A 17,500-nucleotide genomic window follows, 5' to 3' on the forward strand; every position below is an offset into this window, starting at 1 on the left:
GTGCTATTTCCCTTATTACTCGTAAGTTCCCTAAATTCCCCACACCTGAAGGCACAATGAGACAAGAACATAATGGAGGCTGCAAAAAGCCAGTAGGCCTTAACATGGCAGTCACTGTATATACCATACGTACATGCACACATACCAATCATTGTCAATAAATGTATCAAGTGTTTTAGAGCTCACTGTTGGCACTACATTTGATTACCGAGCTTGCCAGTAATTTACCAATAATCTACCAGTAATCTACCAGTGATCTACCAATATTTGATCACTAATTCCTCCCCATCTTTTGACATCTTAACTTCAAGCTCTTTCCAGATTACTAACGCTTATCTGCATCTCCCTTGCTATATTCCTTGCGTCATTTAAACACCCTTATCATATCCCCTCTTCATTCACACCTGTGTTACCCATGTTTACCTTTATACAAGTACACCACAAACATAAAAACACAATTATCCACTTATCTGTCCACCTTTCATCTTTATCAACAAATTTATCTAATCTTCTTTTAAAAGCTCCTTGTTGACTGCACTTGATTATTGAGTCTATTCTAGTAATCTCTGTTTAATTTCTAAGTCTCCGTAACCTTATAGAGACTGAATATATTACTTATCCTATCGTAAGCCTGTGTTTAAAAGTGTTTGGGAGTGTATCTTAAGGCCACAGGGACAGCCAGTTGGGTTTCCGTGCGTATTTTCCTCACTGATGGAGTAGAAGCTTCACTCACTGCAATCATGGAAATATCTCTGAAAAAAAAACCCAGTAACTTTCTCTAAAAACCCGTTAAAAGTAATCAAAGAGGACTTAAGTAAATGTGAGAATGCGATGCCTGCAATCTTTTTTTCTATTTATTTATTTATTTTTTATTTTTTTTATGACTTTCTGTCGCCTGTGTGCCACCATCTACCTCCCTTCATTAGCAAACTCAAGCAGGTGATATCCTCGGGCACTGACCTTGCAACGACACGCCTCAATGCCTTCTTTTTTTTTTTTATCTCCCTCTTTCTCTGGCTCAAGTGCATTTGTGCGTGCGTGTGTGCGTGTATTACTCTCACTTTTATTAATTTTCACCTGTTGGGTTTCTTATCATGCTTCACTTTGTGTCTCGGTCTGTCTGTCTGTCTGTCTGTCTGTGTTTGTCTGTCTGTGCTTGTCTGTCAATCTGTTTTCTCTCTCTCTCTCTCTCTCTCTCTCTCTCTCTCTCTCTCTCTCTCTCTCTCTCTCTCTCTCTCTCTCTACTACAACAACTACTACTACTATTACTACTGCTACTACTACTGCTACTACTGTTACTACTACTACTACTACTACTACTACTACTATTACTACTACTACTACTTTTTTATGTAGAAGGGACACCAGCAAAGGACAACAAAATTAGAAGGAAATGAAAGGCCCAGTGAGGTGCCAGTCCCCAAACAGAGACAGGAACGATCGTCAGAAATTAGAATATAAATGTCTTGAAACTACTACTACTACTACTACTACTACTACTACTACTACTACTACTGCAGTGCCCATGTGTTTCCATAGACAGTAGGGCGTTGAGTTAGTTAGCGTGAAGACCTCCCGCAATATTACCATCTATCTAACCTAACCTCGGGAGCCTTCTGTTTCAAATTCACCATTACTTTCAATACCAAGGCTTCTATCACATCCAATGGAAACTCCGAGGAAAGAGACAAGAGCCTTTTATTTTCCACAGCACAACACACAACACGGCCACTGTCTGTCACTGGATGAGAAATGCTTAGTCACATAGCCTGCATTACCATAACCACGCTTATAATGACAGGTCTACTAACCACGGAGGAGGAGGAGGATGAGGAGAAGGAGGAGGAGGAGGAGGAGGAGGAGGAGGAGGAGGAGGAGGAGGAGGAGGAGGAGAAGGAGGAAGAGGAGGAGAAGGAGGAGGAGGCATTTCCAAAGCGCAACCGGAACCTTTGACACTCCTTAGAAACGACGGAGGAGAAGGAGGAGGAGGAGGAGGAGGAGGAGGAGGAGGAGGAGGAGGAGGAGGAGGAGGAGGAGGAGGAGGAGGAGGAGGAGGAGGAGGTGGTGGCGAGACGACGAACTCAGCATTACTTTCAATAAACAGCATCAGAGAGAGAGAGAGAGAGAGAGAGAGAGAGAGAGAGAGAGAGAGAGAGAGAGAGAGAGAGAGAGAGAGAGAGAGAGAGAGAGAGAGAGAGAGAGAGAGAGAGAGAGATTGCGATGGAAAAAAAGTGGCTTATTAAGAGGCAAAAATTTTCCTTCCGGTAGGGTTTGCCCAAATAACTGCAGGGAGAGAAAGTGTGGGCAAGGTCGTGTGTGTGTGTGTGTGTGTGTGTGTGTGTGTGTGTGTGTGTGTGTGTGTGTGTGTGTGTGTGTGTGTGTGTGTGTGTGTGTGTGTGTGTGTGTGTGTGTGTGTGTGTGTGTTTTGTCTGTCTCTTCATACCATCATCATCATTTTTACTACTACTACTACTACTACTACTACTACTACTACTTCCTCTGTTAGCGTTTCTCATTTTCATATGGGGTCGCATTTTTTACTGTTACTATTACTGCCAATAATAATAATAATAATAATAATAATAATAATAATAATAATAATAATAATAATAATAATAATAATGATACACACCAATCTCTGACACCAGTTTTTCCACACACACACACACACACACACACACACACACACACACACACACACACACACACGAACGCGCGGCCACGATAAAAAAAAAAAACTTTCAGTATCAAAACCAAATGGACGTATGAATGGAATAAAGTCATCAAAGGAAGTAAGAAGTTAGTAAATGGTGAAAAAATGGAAGGAAAGATAATTGGGAGCAAAAGAAAAGGTTAATTCATCATTCTGAGAAGGAGAGAGAGAGAGAGAGAGAGAGAGAGAGAGAGAGAGAGAGAGAGAGAGAGAGAGAGAGAGATTAAAACCCGTCGTGTTTCTTCCACAGCGTCCAGTCAGCTGCGAGCGAGCGAGTGCCGCAGACCCATCCTCTGAAACACGGGGCACACAAACACACACACACACAGACACACGCGCTCACCCGCACTCAGCCGCCACGCTCACAATGTGTACCTGACCGAGCCTTAGCAACACACGAAGGTACAGGGGGACAAGTAACTCAAGAACTGTAATCCTCTCAGGTCACCTCATCGAAGGGACTCAAGTCAAAGCCGTCACGAGGACTTAGTAGCGGTCACCATGGATAAGAATCTGCCGTGGGTCACCAAAGTCAGCTATGGAGTGGGTCACGTGTTTAATGACCTCTGCGCCTCCATGTGGTTCACCTACTTGCTTGTCTTCTACCAAAATGTGAGTAGTGTGTGTGTGTGTGTGTGTGTGTGTGTGTGTGTGTGTGTGTGTGTGTGTGTGTGTGTGTGTGTGTGTGTGTGTGTGTGTGTGTGTGTGTGTGTGTGTGTGTGTGTTCTCTTCTGGAACGTAAGTGGTTTTTCGAGTTTTTTTCTCTCTCTCTTTGCCTTATGCCTTTGTTTGCATGTGTGAGTTTTCTGTGTGTGTGTGTGTGTGTGTGTGTGTGTGTGTGTGTGTGTGTGTGTGTGTGTGTGTGTGTGTGTGTGTGTGTGTGTGAGAGAGAGAGAGAGAGAGAGAGAGAGAGAGAGAGAGAGAGAGAGAGAGAGAGAGAGAGAGAGAGAGAGAGAGAGAGAGAGAGAGAGAGAGAGAGAGAGAGAGAGACCTCAACAAATCTTTAACAACTACATTCCTTTCATTGAACTCAAATAATTTCTCCAAACACGGTGTCTTCTAACCATCGCCCATTAACAACAGCACTCTTTCCTACACACACATACACGCACGCACGCACTACACTTCCTTGAATTAATTACTGCTGACAATTCAATGGTGATGCTTTCTAACGTAGCCTCTTTTAGCCTTAAGGTGACGCGGGGGGCGGGGGGGGCCTCACTGATCTGGTGAATTAAATGCTGTGTCCTTGCCAGTGTACAGCAACCTTGCCTCACTGACACACTCTCCTGAGGTCAGCTGCTGGGAGGAGGTAGTCTTCTGCTATACTTCCTATTATCATTATTATTATTCTTGTTGTCGTTGGTAGAGGTGTTGTTGTTATTATTACTAATACAACAACAATAACAGCCAAAATATTAATAACTATTACTACGACTACTACTATTGCTACTATGGCTGTTGTTACTAGTACTAATATTAAAACTATATACTATCATAACAACAACAACAACTACTATTACTACTTTTACCACAAGTACTATTACAACAACAAAAAGACAAGAAAAAATACTATTACAACAACAACAACAGCAACAACAACAATAACTATTACACCACCACCACCACCAACACAACCATACCCTCATCACGACCCCCAATCAACAGGTTCTTCAGTTTGACAACACCCTGGCGGGGCTCATCCTCCTTGTGGGCCAAGTAGCAGACGGGATCAGCACGCCGATAGTGGGAATCTTCTCAGACAAGGAGAACAAAATACCCATCTGCGCCCGATACGGAAGGCGGAAAACTTGGCATCTTATGGGTACGTACGGGGAGGAGGAGGAAGAGGAGGATGTGGTGGTGGTGATAGTGGTGGTGGTGGTGGTGGTGAAAGGATTAAAATGTAAACGTGAAAACAAAGCAAGTGTGTTTTATGTTGGTGTTCGAGAAGGAAAAGAACGAAGGAAAGGAAGGAAGAAAATAAATATATTTGTTGTCCTTGCTGAAAAAGGGAAGGAGGGAAGGAAGGAAGAAAATAAAGTAAATATGATTGTTTTTGTTGCTGGAAAAGGGAAGAAGGAAAGGAAAGAGGAAAATGAAGTAAACATATTTGCTGCTGTTGTTGGAAAAGAAAAGAGGAAGGAAGGAAGGAAGGAAGGAAGGAAGGAAGGAAGGAAGGAAATAAATAAATAAATATGTTTGTTGTTGCTGTTGTTGTTAAAGGAAAGGAGAGACGGAAGGAAGAAAATGAAGTAAATATGCTTGTTGTTACTGGAAAACGAAGACCGAAAAGAAAGGAAGGAAAACTAGAAAGACGAAAACACGTGATGAGATGAGGAACACAAAGCAAATGTCATTTTTGCTATTGAAGGAAGAGAAGAAATGCAAGGAAAGCTTCAAAGACGAACACTTGTGATAAAATGAGGAACAAATTTTAAGAGAACATACATAATTAAGATCCGTCTACACTTCCCCTAAGAAACACATCCTCACAAGGCGCAGTGGCTCCCAAGAAACAAGTGTTAGTTAAACGGTCATGACTTTAACCCGGCCTCTCCCACACATTCCGCGCACCAGAACCCCGTATTCACAAACAGAAGTCCCGTATTCACAAACACTTTGCTCTCTCACCGCGACTATTTTCAAAGACTACAGAGATGATTAGCCAGGTTCTCAAGAGTGTTTCTCCTGTTAACAATGTAGAAATATTGTTAATCTGTCACTAGAACCATGAAAATACCCTTGAAAACTGCGTAACTTCAACTATAACCTTATAAATTCAGTGATGTGACATAGAAGTGTGAATATGAAGTATGAATATGGTTTTATTTCATATCTAAAACTGCCCAGGGTGACGTGACTATAATTTATAACTTATTTGTACGAGACTCCGAGCTGCCGCATTGTTCCCAGCATGCTCAGGACACTAGCAAACAGTCCCCAGTATTGTCTGTGTTGCTACATTGCTTGTGACACGTTTGTTTACGCGAGGAGGAGAGGAGTGTTTCAGGGCAAGTGCAGCCGCGCCTGTAGAGGGAGGGAAAAGATAGGACACGACATTTAACCTTCATCAGAGAGAGAGAGAGAGAGAGAGAGAGAGAGAGAGAGAGAGAGAGAGAGAGAGAGAGAGAGAGAGAGAGAGAGAGAGAGAGAGAGAGAGTATACAGGCTAGATGCAAACCAAATAATTCGATAACAACAACAACAACAACAACAACAACAACAACAACAACAACAACAACAACAGCAGCAGCAGCATCACCACCACGAACAACAATGACGATCAACAATGCACAACAAAAAAAAATAATGATGAAAACACAGCATACACTTACTGCAATAGCTTTCTTCACCACGGCCACCACTAACGCAGTATGTCTGGTCCAATGCAGGCACGGTGTTGTGTTTCTTCGCCTTCCCCTTCATCTTCAACGTGTGCCTGGGCTGCGAGGAGGTGGACGACTGGGCGAAGTTCGGCTATTACTTCATCTTCGTGGTCATCTTCCAGTTCGGGTGGGCGTGTGTTCAGATCTCCCACCTGGCGCTCATTCCTGACCTCACCACGCGGAAGTGTCAAAGGACGGAGCTTAATTCCATCAGGTACTGCCATTTGACTTAGCATTTAACTTTAATATTAGTGTTTTTATTTATTTTATTTTGCCATTTTTGTGCCTTTGCCGTCCTTCTTCATGCATGATATATTATAATAATGAATCGTTTTTTTCGTGTGTATGTGATTTCAATTTGCATTGTTTCTGTTTCCCGTGTTACCAACTCAGTCGCAGTAAGTTTGTCATCTGAGGACACGAGAACAAAGTAACACCGCCACTGAGTGATGCGCTCACTCGACGACTGTTGTATGATCCTGTACTTAACAATCAACAAATTATATTTGTTGATATACAATATTATTTAGAGCACGTTTCAAAATATAGGAGTATGTAAAGCAATCTGCGGGTGAAAGTATCAGTGGCAGTATTGACAAGCTCGCGTATTCTCAGGTGGTTAAGTCACTGTGACAGTTGATGGCAGCATGTGGACAGCCGCACGCACCGATGCTGAAAACACTTATTTAGAAACAAAAGTAATCGACTGCATTGATCACAGAAGTGTAATGTTCAAGCAACACAGCCACAGCTCAGGATCGCCGCGCCAGACACGTGCTGTTTTTTAAATGCATTATATATATATATATATATATATATATATATATATATATATATATATATATATATATATATATATATATATATATATATATATATATATATATATTGACATTGTAATTTCGCGAATTTCATAGATTTTCAAGCAAGTTATGAAGCGTTCCATGGTAAATGATGTTGGATTTATCCACAAACTGGATCTCACTGCCGTGTAAACGTGGGTTACTTGCATATCACCACGTAGTCTGCCAGTCAATGTTGGTAAAGATTAAACAAGACACAGAACAGGATATACCTAACATATTAGCGTTTTCAAGGGTGCTCTCATAATTCATGATTATAGTAATAGTTTAACAAAGATTCTACATTATCAACCGATTAATCAACTTTGTGGTCTTAGAAAATAATCCTTGTGAGAGAGAGAGAGAGAGAGAGAGAGAGAGAGAGAGAGAGAGAGAGAGAGAGAGAGAGAGAGAGAGAGAGAGAGCAAAGCGTTCAGAAATACGGAGCCTTCCCTTGTCTCTCCCACAGGTACGCCTTCACAGTGCTGGCCAACCTGAGTGTCTTCACCATCACCTTCTTCTCCCTCAACACCGGCAAGGCGGGGTCGGAGCAAATCATTGGCGGGGACTCTTACGGCAATGACACGTGGAATGACACCTCCACAGTCTTCACCACCGACCCTTACTACACGTCCACGGGCAAACCCAGCACCACTAATCACATTGGCCCTGAAGACGCCACCAGCTTCAGGGTGAGAGAGAGAGAGAGAGAGAGAGAGAGAGAGAGAGAGAGAGAGAGAGAGAGAGAGAGAGAGAGAGAGAGAGAGAGAGAGAGAATCAGTGCACGTGAGAAAAGAAACGGAGATAACAAATGATAAGAAAGCGTGCGTAGATATAATTAAGTAAACAAGTATAAGAGGAAAGAGAAGGAGATATAAGGAAAGAAACACCAAATGATAACAAAAATATAGATAGAGTGAGAATGAAAGTGAGTGAGAGAGAGAGAGAGAGAGAGAGAGAGAGAACCACATACCCAGACGCACAGTAATCCACCATACTTAACCGATCCTGTCTTTGCTCCTCCCTCATCAGAACATTGCCCTCATCTGCTGCGGTATCGGGGTGGTGTTCTCCCTCATCTTCCACATCGGGGTGAAGGAGCCGCCCTTCATCCCCCACAAGAAGCGGTGCGAGTTGCCACCATCCTGCGGGGGCGAGAAGAAGGAGGCGTCGCCCGCTAAGATGAGGAAAATTGATTGGTTTAAAGAGCTTCCCTTCTACCAGATTGCTGTCTTGTACATGGCCACTCGTCTCTACGTGAATCTGTACCAGGTGAGAGAGAGAGAGAGAGAGAGAGAGAGAGAGAGAGAGAGAGAGAGAGAGAGAGAGAGAGAGAGAGAGAGAGAGAGAGAGAGCGCATTCAGAAACTCTTTGCTCTCTCAACACGACTATTTTCAAAGCCCACAGAGATGATAAGCCGGTTTCTCAATTGTTTCTTGTGTTAATAATATAGAAATGTTATTAATCGGTCATTAGCGCAGTAAAAACAGTCTTTAAACTCCATGTAACTTCAACTAGAGCCTCTTGAGTGTCGTGGTGTGGCGTAGAAGTGTTTCGGAATACGGTGCAGAGAGAGAGAGAGAGAGAGAGAGAGAGAGAGAGAGAGAGAGAGAGAGAGAGAGAGCAATGTCCACTACGCAGTTATGGAATCCTTGACCGTAAGAGAAAGAAAACGAAACAGCAACGCAGTACTAAAATAATCCGTAGAAACGTCGACTTTTTTCAACGTCTATTTATCACCTGTCCCCTTCCTTATCATTCACTCTTAAAACTTACAATACGAGTTTTAACCTTTGGACTAGAGAGAGAGAGAGAGAGAGAGAGAGAGAGAGAGAGAGAGAGAGAGAGAGAGAGAGAGAGAGAGAGAGAGAGAGAGAGAGAGAGAGAGAGAGAGAGAGAGAGAGAGAGAGAGAGAGAGAGAGAGAGAGAGAGAGAGAGAGAGAGAGAGAGAGAGAGAGAATAGTGACCTGAAGGGATAAAAAAGGCGAAAAAGAGAGTTGTCTAGAGTAAAGTTATGTCATTATCACTAACACTGATATCTGAATGCACTAGTCATGTAACGCTAAACTAACGACGTACAATCACGTTTAACTCTTAGTACAATTGGCCGCGACATTTACATAATCAATATACCGGTTCTTCCAAAAGTTTATGCATTTGCTTTCAGGAAATATAAATTGTGTCTTGATATCCTCTGCAGTTATATAAAGTATTGCAATGTGACATACTTTTAAAACACCCGGTAATCTAAACTCTCCCCCCTCCGCCACCCCCAGGCCTACATCCCGCTGTACGTCCAGGACACTCTGCGGCTGGACCAGACCTTCCTCGCCCTGGTGCCGTTCGCCATGTACCTCGCGGGCTTCACCGGGTCTCTGCTCATGAAGGAGATCAACAAGAAGATTGGAAGGAAGGTAAGAGATTGAGCGAGCCACGTGTGTGTGTGTGTGTGTGTGTGTGTGTGTGTGTGTGTGTGTGTGTGTGTGTGTATGTGTGTGTGTGTGTGTCGTTATCCCTGAACCTTCGCCCACTCGCTGAACTTCTGCGTGAGTTTGTCTGTTTCTATGACTCATATTCTTAAATAGTATAATCACTGCTCCGTTAACACTAGATTATTATAATTTTAAAATATTATAAGAAATTAGCATTATATAGAGCGTAATATAACCTTAAGAAGCTCCGAGAGAGAGAGAGAGAGAGAGAGAGAGAGAGAGAGAGAGAGAGAGAGAGAGAGAGAGAGAGAGAATGACATGGTTTCATTATAGGTACTGGAGTAGGTCAACTATTTGAAAGAAAAAGTATAGATATTCACGATCAAGCATCTCTCTCTCTCTCTCTCTCTCTCTCTCTCTCTCTCTCTCTCTCTCTCTCTCTCTCTCTCTCTCTCTCTGCACCCACCGAACAATGGAATTTATTGTTTGGTATTAAGATCACGCTCGAGACTAAAAGAAAAATGTGAATATAAGAAATAAGTATACATATATGTCTTGTATTCCCAAACTTAGTGCCTTTCCCTTCACACCTCACCCCCTCTGAGCTGCTGACGATCTTGCAATGCTTCAAAACAGATTCGTAGGACATCAACACTCTCTTCCACGTGATCTCAGATACTGTTTTTAATTATTCTCTTTTTGGGGACTGGTAACTTCAATGGTCTTTTTTTTTTACTTGCCGTTTTTTTGGTTGCCCCTGGCCAGAACCCCTCTTACATAAAGGAAAAAAATCGAGACTTGAGATTGAAGAAAATAGTGAACATGGTAGAAGTGATTACAAAAAGCTTATTCAACTTCTGATCAACAACTAATCACTTTCTTCGTTCAAGAGTCGCATTGTTCAGCGTTCTAATGAGTTTTAACCCACTCACTAGTACCAGTCACATCTTTCCTCAGTCACTCTGAGACTGAGAAAGACTGAGACTGTCATTCTGAGACATTTCTTCTTCTTCACCCACCTCCAAACATTACACAAGACTAGAAATTGCAAAATCTGTATATATAGAAAACATTCACTTCAGTACACATGTTTAAGGATAATTGCATGTAATGACAGTAATGTGGAAGGCAGTTTACGAAAACCAGTAACTTTGATAAACCAGAAATCTAACACACACTTGAATTGTTAAAGTTATACCTATTATCCTCCATTTTCTCTGGCGGGTCTCGTATATACATAGACTGAAGTGTTTTTAGAGTGGCTTGTAATGATGATGAGGAAGCCTTCCACCCTCACAAGGAAGCCCGGGTATGATGACATAGGAGATAAAGGACAGCTGAGATAAGGATAAGATGTGTGTTCGGTAACCGTGTCTGGTGGCGCGATGTTTGCCTCTCTGGTGGTAATCACAGCGACAAAAAATGCTGATAATGACGTACTCGAGACATCCCTTATGTAAACATGACACACACACACACACACACACACACACACACACACACTCTCTCTCTCTCTCTCTCTCTCTCTCTCTCTCTCTCTCTCTCTCTCTCTCTCTCTCTCTCTTGGCTGTTCCATCTAATCTCCTATATTCATTAAAGAACTACCTTTTCTCAATCTGATTCATACCGCGGTCTTTATTTCTAATGCTACCTCAATTCTTTTTTTATTTCTACAACTGCATACTTTCTGCTTCAATCTATAAAAAAATATATATATATATTGTAAGCCAAATTATCAATACATAATCGTAATTTCAGTCTAAATTTACTTCTTTCCTCCACCTCATCCTTTCTTTTCATTTCAGTCTTTTTTTTTTCGTTCTTCTCTCACATCACATCCTTGCAATAGGTACTTATTTACATGTTGTTATTTCAATCTACGTTTACCTCCTTTCCTCGCATCACATTCTTTCTCTAACCCTCAAAAACATAATCAACAAATTCTCTTCGTTTCAAAGTTTACCTCTTTCACTCACCTCACACTCTTTCTCGAACCTTAAAAGGCGTAAATTCCTCTAAATTCGCTTCATTTCAATCTAAGTTTATCTCTCTCCATTACATCACATCCTTTCTATAACCACCCAAGTGCTAACTCATCTCAATTTCACCACAGAGGACCTTCGCTCTGGGCTGCTGCGTAGGCATTGCGGGCTGCGTGTGGCTCTGGTTTGGGAAGGGAAGTTACTACGAGGAGTGGGGCATCTTCCTGGTGGGGGCACTACTGGGTATTGGCGGCTCCACGCTACTCATCACCTCGCTCTCCATCACTGCTGATCTCATCGGGGAGAACGTGGAGGGAGGCGCCTTCGTGTACGGGTTCATGAGTTTGGTGGACAAGTTCTCCAATGGAATTATTATCATGATCATTCAGGAGTCCAACCCAGAGGAGTAAGCGTTCATTTACGTTCTGTTATGTATGTATTGTTGCACATAGTAAGTTCCTACCATGATGAATTTCCCCCACGCACAATCCACCTATGATAACATTTCCTCTATGACAATTTGCCTCGTGATGAATAAGGTTCAGGTATTATGGAATATTTTCAGGTAGTTTTTTTTTTTTTTTTTCTTTTTCTAGAGGAACATTCGTGAGTAGAATCCAGATGAGTAAAATTTATATGTCAATTTATATAGCCTTGTCCTACTCTGTATTTAATTTCTCCTTTCCTCTTTCCACTTTGGCCATGAGGGTTATCCTTCTCTCTCTCTCTCTCTCTCTCTCTCTCTCTCTCTCTCTCTCTCTCTCTCTCTCTCTCTCTCTCTCTCCATAAACGGGTGGTCACTTTCCCTTTTGTAACGAGTCAATGAAACGCATGACACACATCCCTTTGCAAATCACAGTCCTTTACGTGAATGGCAATGGGAATGAATGAAACATCCTTGTCTAGTAATTCCCTGTACTTAACCACGTAATCTTTCTGTCCCTCTACTGGTCATTTCCCTCCCTCTTCCCTCTCCCCTCTACCTCCCTCTAATCACACGCTTATCTTCCCTCAGGCCTTGGTACTACAGAAGCGTCATCACCTTCGCGTGTGGGTCTGCCTGCGCCCTTGGCATTGCTGTGGTCATTTCCCTTATGAACGTGAGGGTTGGACAGTCACGGTCACGAGGTAAGACTTGCTGGCTTTCAAACACACACACACACACACACACACACACACACACACACGGATGAGGAAAACTACACATATATGAAATCAACACTTCGTCATGTTTTCCTGTTTCTCACACGCATAGTCTCTGCACACGTGTTTCTGATTTACTACACACACACACACACACACACACACACACACACACTGACGAGGGTAACTTGAGATATAAACCCAATCATATATATTTCTCCCTCTCCCTCACGCTGTTTTCTCTCTGCAGACGTGGCTCTCTCTATCTTCGAAGACAGCGATACGTCCACCACCACAGAGGGCGGCTCCACTACTAAGTGTGGCCTGGACAATCCGGCCCTCAACGTTATTAGCGAAGTGTCAATCCAGACCATCCCTCCCCCTACAGTCAATGGCACTTGCTGCAAAGATTCACTCCCCCAGAACTCCCCTCCCAAACTCAGGAAAACACTAAATACTAAAGACAAGCTAAGATGCCATCATATTAATTATAAACGCCACATTTCATTTTCCGTGTGGCAGCGGAGATTGTATCTACCTATTTCATAAGCATTTTTTATATATATATATATATGTGTATCTTATATTTCACTAATTTTTAAGTCTCGATTCGTGATACTGTTTATATATCTACTCTCATGATTTGTGTGTGTGTGTGTGTGTATGAGTGAGAGAGAGAGAGAGAGAGAGAGAGAGAGAGAGAGAGAGAGAGAGAGAGAGAGAGAGAACGCTAGGCTAAGCTATTTTTAACCATTCGTTATTTGAAGCATCATTATTAGTTGATCGCAAATGACAGTGGTGTTTTAGGTCTCCATGTCTGTCAGGGATGATTGGTGGGTCGTCTTTCAGTCACCACACGGCATTACGCACCCAGCAGTGAAGGGAAGAGTAACAATGACAACACGGCTGCCTTACCTTGCCAGAGGTTCGTCTGTTCACTGGTTGACCTGAAGCTGGCGTGGTGTACGACGTCTTAGCACGCTGTTGATGTTTACTACCACTCATCACTACCATCATCACTACCCCTGTTTTCCTCGTCAGTTGATGTAATAGTGATGGAAAAACACACATATCATCACGTGTTTGTTTGTTAGTATGACGCAATGACAACCACTATCACTAGCAAGCTTATTTTCCCCGTTAATTTGTGATAGTGATAAAACACAACACAGAATTATCCTCATTGTGCTTTCTTATTGGAGCATCGTTGGTGTTCGTATGCCATACCCTAATCACTATCACAGTCACTATTTTCCCCGTTTATTGATGAGATAGTGATGATACAGCTCAGAAATATCAATTACTTCATTACTGGCACGTTCTTGATGTTTGAGCTTTGCATTCATCACTACCACATGAAGGAATGGGAAAAAAAGATGATACGTGCAGGCGTCACTCACTGGCGGTGGAAGACAGCGGGTACTAGGCTTGCTGGTCGCTTATTGCACCAAACAGGCAAACATTAGGCTGCCATTTCTTTTCTTCCAGATGTTATTTTCCGTCTCATAGTTTCAATATACATGTGATTGCCATTGTGACCCCTTAGGTGAATTACTGAACCTTCTGACTAATAAGCTGCATAATGGAATCGACCTGCGTACAGCTTATCGTATTTAATTCTAGGTTTACCTCCTCACACCGTTTTCTCTTACGGAGCCAAGTCACGTGTGTCGCATGTAGATAAGTTATTTGTTATTGATAATATTTCATAATATTGTAGTAAGAGATATTTTATATACGACCGAATGAATGTACTATTTATATATTATTATATTAAGTGTGTGTGTGTATGTGTGTGTGTGTGTGTGTGTGTGTGTGTGTGTGAATATGATTGTTGTTTCAGTGTACTGCATAGCTTGAAATTCAGTTTGTATTCATTATGCTAGGAAGAAAAGTACAAAATTAAAAGAAAATCAATACAACCTGAAAAATTTATTTACCATTTCGTTCGACAGAAATAAACTGAACGCAGAATGAACCGAATGGAGCCGAAAAAGTGAGTGAACGATGCCTCGGGCCCTAGTCATGTAGATTATGTCCACCTCTTACCGAACTTAGTGGTGCTTTCCTAGTATTACATGATATTGCTTGAAGTGATACGAGTTACGTGGGAAAATCTATGTAGAAGATTTAATGTTCAGTAATAGTAGTAACGCCAACAGTAGCAAAAATAGAGACGGTGTAACTTGGTAGTGAAAGTACTGGCCAAAGTGTTAGTAGTTGTAGAAGCAGCATTAGCAGTAGCAGAATCAGTAAACAGTCAAGTGTTTACTTTCCTGTATAAACATTTAACCATTACGGCGGACCATCAGCAAAAGTATTTCCGGGATCTGGTCCTCCCCGAGCCACGCCAAGGAGCCACGCACGCCCCGGGGCAGCCCATCAGATGACGCCTCACCTGTGGGCAGTGCCAGGTAGCATAACGGCGCCTCCAGAAACCACCAGCCAGCGCCCATCTCATCCGCGCAGGGGTTGGCTGAGGGAGAGTTTGAGTTATCCCTTTAGTGCTGAGAGAAAACGAGCGGTGATACAGGAAAGAACACAAATGAAGAACAATAGTAGATCTGTTGGTTTCTATGAGGTTTGTGAAGATACGTAGATAGTAGTAGCAGTAGTAGTAGTAGTAGTAGTAGTAGTAATAGTAGTAGTAGTAGTAGTAGTAGTAGTAGTAGTAGTAGTAGTAGTAGTAGTAGTAGTAGTAGTAGTAGTAAAACAAGTACAACAATACAATAAAACAAGTACAGCAATATAATACGTAGTGGAATGCTTCAGGAAAGGAAGTCCGGAGTGCACACAGTAAACATAAACTCAAAGAACAAAAGAATAATAGACCACAAAACAGGATGTAAGAAGATTCACTTATTCCCGTTAAAGTCACAAACAGGTAGAGGCACACCTGAGAAACCTGAGCTGGGACAGGTGAAGATGGCTCCGTTGTGAGGCGAGAGAGCGTCTTCGGCAGTGCTCGCGAGATCGTAACCCCCAATGGTGAGGCGGTTTCCCTCTTCTCTGCTACCCACGCTGCCGGGCGATGAAGGAATGAGCCATGTTAACCTTTTCGTTGCTATTTTATCGTTTCTTAATCACACGCCACTCCAAGATCTCCTTTTTACGTTCTGCAGCTACTTTGGGACATTTCACTGCCTAGAAACTGAAAACTATTCTTTTAATCCTCTTTTGCTTTCTTGTTGGGGCTTCTGAGGACTTTGTATAGTGTCTATTGCTGGAAACTGGAAACTATTCTTTTAATTCTATTTTGCTTTCTTGTTGGCGTTTCTGAGGACTTTGTACAGTGTCTTTATTGCTGAGTTGTAGCGTATCGTAGTGAAAGGGCTAAAGGTGTCCGCGTCTTATCTCGACCACTTTTAACAGTCTTTAAGAACATAAAAACATGAGAATATATGGGAAGCTGCAAGAAGCCATCAGACCTACACGTGGCAATCCCTGTATGAAGCATACCCACCTATTTCCACCTATCATCCCCATCTATAAATTTGTCTAATGATGTTATTAAGGGTGTTTTCAGGATTTTGGTGATAGTTTAACCATAATTCTGTACCACTGGCAGGAGAAACACCAACGAGAACCCTAACAATAATCTCTGTGGCCTTAGAAAATAGTCCTGATGGGAGAACAAAGTGTTTCAGAACAGGAGCCAAGGAACAATAGAGAATAAAAACTCATGGAATAGGAAATATAGGAAATGCGGGATAATAACCTTTGTGTTCATTAATTGTACCAAACGATAACAATTGGCTGACGAAACGAAAAGGTAGAAAGAAAATTAGAATAATAAAACGTGTTCGTTGATGAAAAATTATGAAATATGACGAAATATAATAGCTAAGAAAATAAAAAAAAATAATAAATAAATTGTTAAGTAAGCAAGATATTGAGTCTTGCTTTACTCAGTCTGATAATGAGTACAAAGTATCATAGGTGACTCATACTAGCGAGTCCTGTTAGTGCAATTTCATCAGATGAGCTCACGTTGCCAGACGAGCTCTTCACTCTTGCGAAATTATGAATATAAATATAAATGAATAAATATAAATAAATGAAGTAAAATGAGTAACAAATAAAATAAATAGAATGAAAATCAGTCAGTAAAATAAATAAATATGAATTTGAACGAAGCATACACACAAAAAAAAAAACAAAAAACACAACACTGTAATACATGTGTCTTAGGTCTTCTTTTATAACAATACGTAAAGTTAGAAACGTTATTAAGTTTGAATAAACCGCACAAAAAATTACAGAAAGTCATGCAGTACGAAAATCAACTTAGAAAAAGATTACTTAAGAAAGCACCAAAAAAAAGCCTAAGTCTTTTCACGTTAGGATGACATTCCAAAACCAAAGACAGGAAGTTATAGAAGCTACATGACATGAGCTGCAGCGTTAACCAGATCATGAGAAGAGACCTACATAGCGATACCTTCCCTCTCTTCCCGCTATGACCACCTGCAGGAGGCTCTGGAAGGGAGAGGAAGGGATAGGAAAGTGCAAAGCCACGATGGTACATCTATAGAGAACCGTATGAAGGCAACAGCAAAGGTGGGAACAATGTAATAAGATATAGGAAGATGAGATAAGGTTCAGGAATGTGAGAGAGGTAACGGGAAGGTACGGGAGGTGTGGCCGAGGCGTGTATAAGCAGCTGAGAGGTTGACATGGCGTGAGTTCTTACCTGAAGGAGTGGTAGGTAGCGTGGAGAGGCGCAGTGAGGGAGTGTTGCTGAAGGTAAAGACGCAAAGAGGAGTTGGTGTCTTGTGTCAGAGCGTGTATGTGATCCAGACCTGTGAGAGAGAGAGAGAGAGAGAGAGAGAGAAGAGAGAGAGAGAGAGAGAGAGAGAGAGAGAGAGAGAGGAGAGAGAGGAGAGAGAGAGAGAGAGAGAGAGAGAGAGAGAGAGGAGAGAGAGAGAGAGAGAGAGAGAGAGAGAGAGAGAATTGTCATTACTGTTATTCTGCATTACCATTATCATTGCTTTATCATC

General features: G+C 41.9%; 2 protein-coding genes across 5 annotated transcripts in view; one reads left to right on the forward strand and one right to left on the reverse strand.

Moving 5' to 3' along the window:
* The window catches only part of LOC135090715 (major facilitator superfamily domain-containing protein 12-like), a 49,116-nt gene extending 34,697 nt beyond the window's left edge, over positions 1 to 14,419 (forward strand). For 2 of the 3 annotated variants that reach the window (XM_063987723.1, XM_063987722.1), the window contains exons 2-10: positions 3,157 to 3,325; positions 4,382 to 4,538; positions 6,108 to 6,315; positions 7,413 to 7,635; positions 7,976 to 8,215; positions 9,220 to 9,357; positions 11,489 to 11,763; positions 12,373 to 12,485; positions 12,751 to 14,419. In XM_063987723.1, coding sequence (XP_063843793.1) covers positions 3,215 to 3,325; positions 4,382 to 4,538; positions 6,108 to 6,315; positions 7,413 to 7,635; positions 7,976 to 8,215; positions 9,220 to 9,357; positions 11,489 to 11,763; positions 12,373 to 12,485; positions 12,751 to 13,049 — 1,764 coding nt within the window. In that variant the 5' untranslated portion in view covers positions 3,157 to 3,214 and the 3' untranslated portion in view covers positions 13,050 to 14,419. Of the gene's footprint in view, positions 1 to 2,963; positions 3,326 to 4,381; positions 4,539 to 6,107; positions 6,316 to 7,412; positions 7,636 to 7,975; positions 8,216 to 9,219; positions 9,358 to 11,488; positions 11,764 to 12,372; positions 12,486 to 12,750 lie in introns of all 3 variants that reach the window. The other variant, XM_063987721.1, reaches the window with a different exon arrangement.
* LOC135090716 (glutamate receptor ionotropic, delta-1-like) overlaps positions 14,417 to 17,500 on the reverse strand; it is a 29,530-nt gene continuing 26,446 nt past the window's right edge. For both annotated transcript variants that reach the window (XM_063987730.1, XM_063987725.1), the window contains 3 exons: positions 17,194 to 17,302; positions 15,397 to 15,521; positions 14,417 to 14,976 (listed from right to left, as the gene is read on the reverse strand). The gene's annotated coding sequence lies outside the window, so the exon portion shown is untranslated. The remainder of the gene's footprint in view (positions 14,977 to 15,396; positions 15,522 to 17,193; positions 17,303 to 17,500) is intronic.

The sequence above is a fragment of the Scylla paramamosain genome, chromosome 35 (assembly GCF_035594125.1).
Source record: "Scylla paramamosain isolate STU-SP2022 chromosome 35, ASM3559412v1, whole genome shotgun sequence".
Classification (NCBI taxonomy): domain Eukaryota; kingdom Metazoa; phylum Arthropoda; class Malacostraca; order Decapoda; family Portunidae; genus Scylla; species Scylla paramamosain.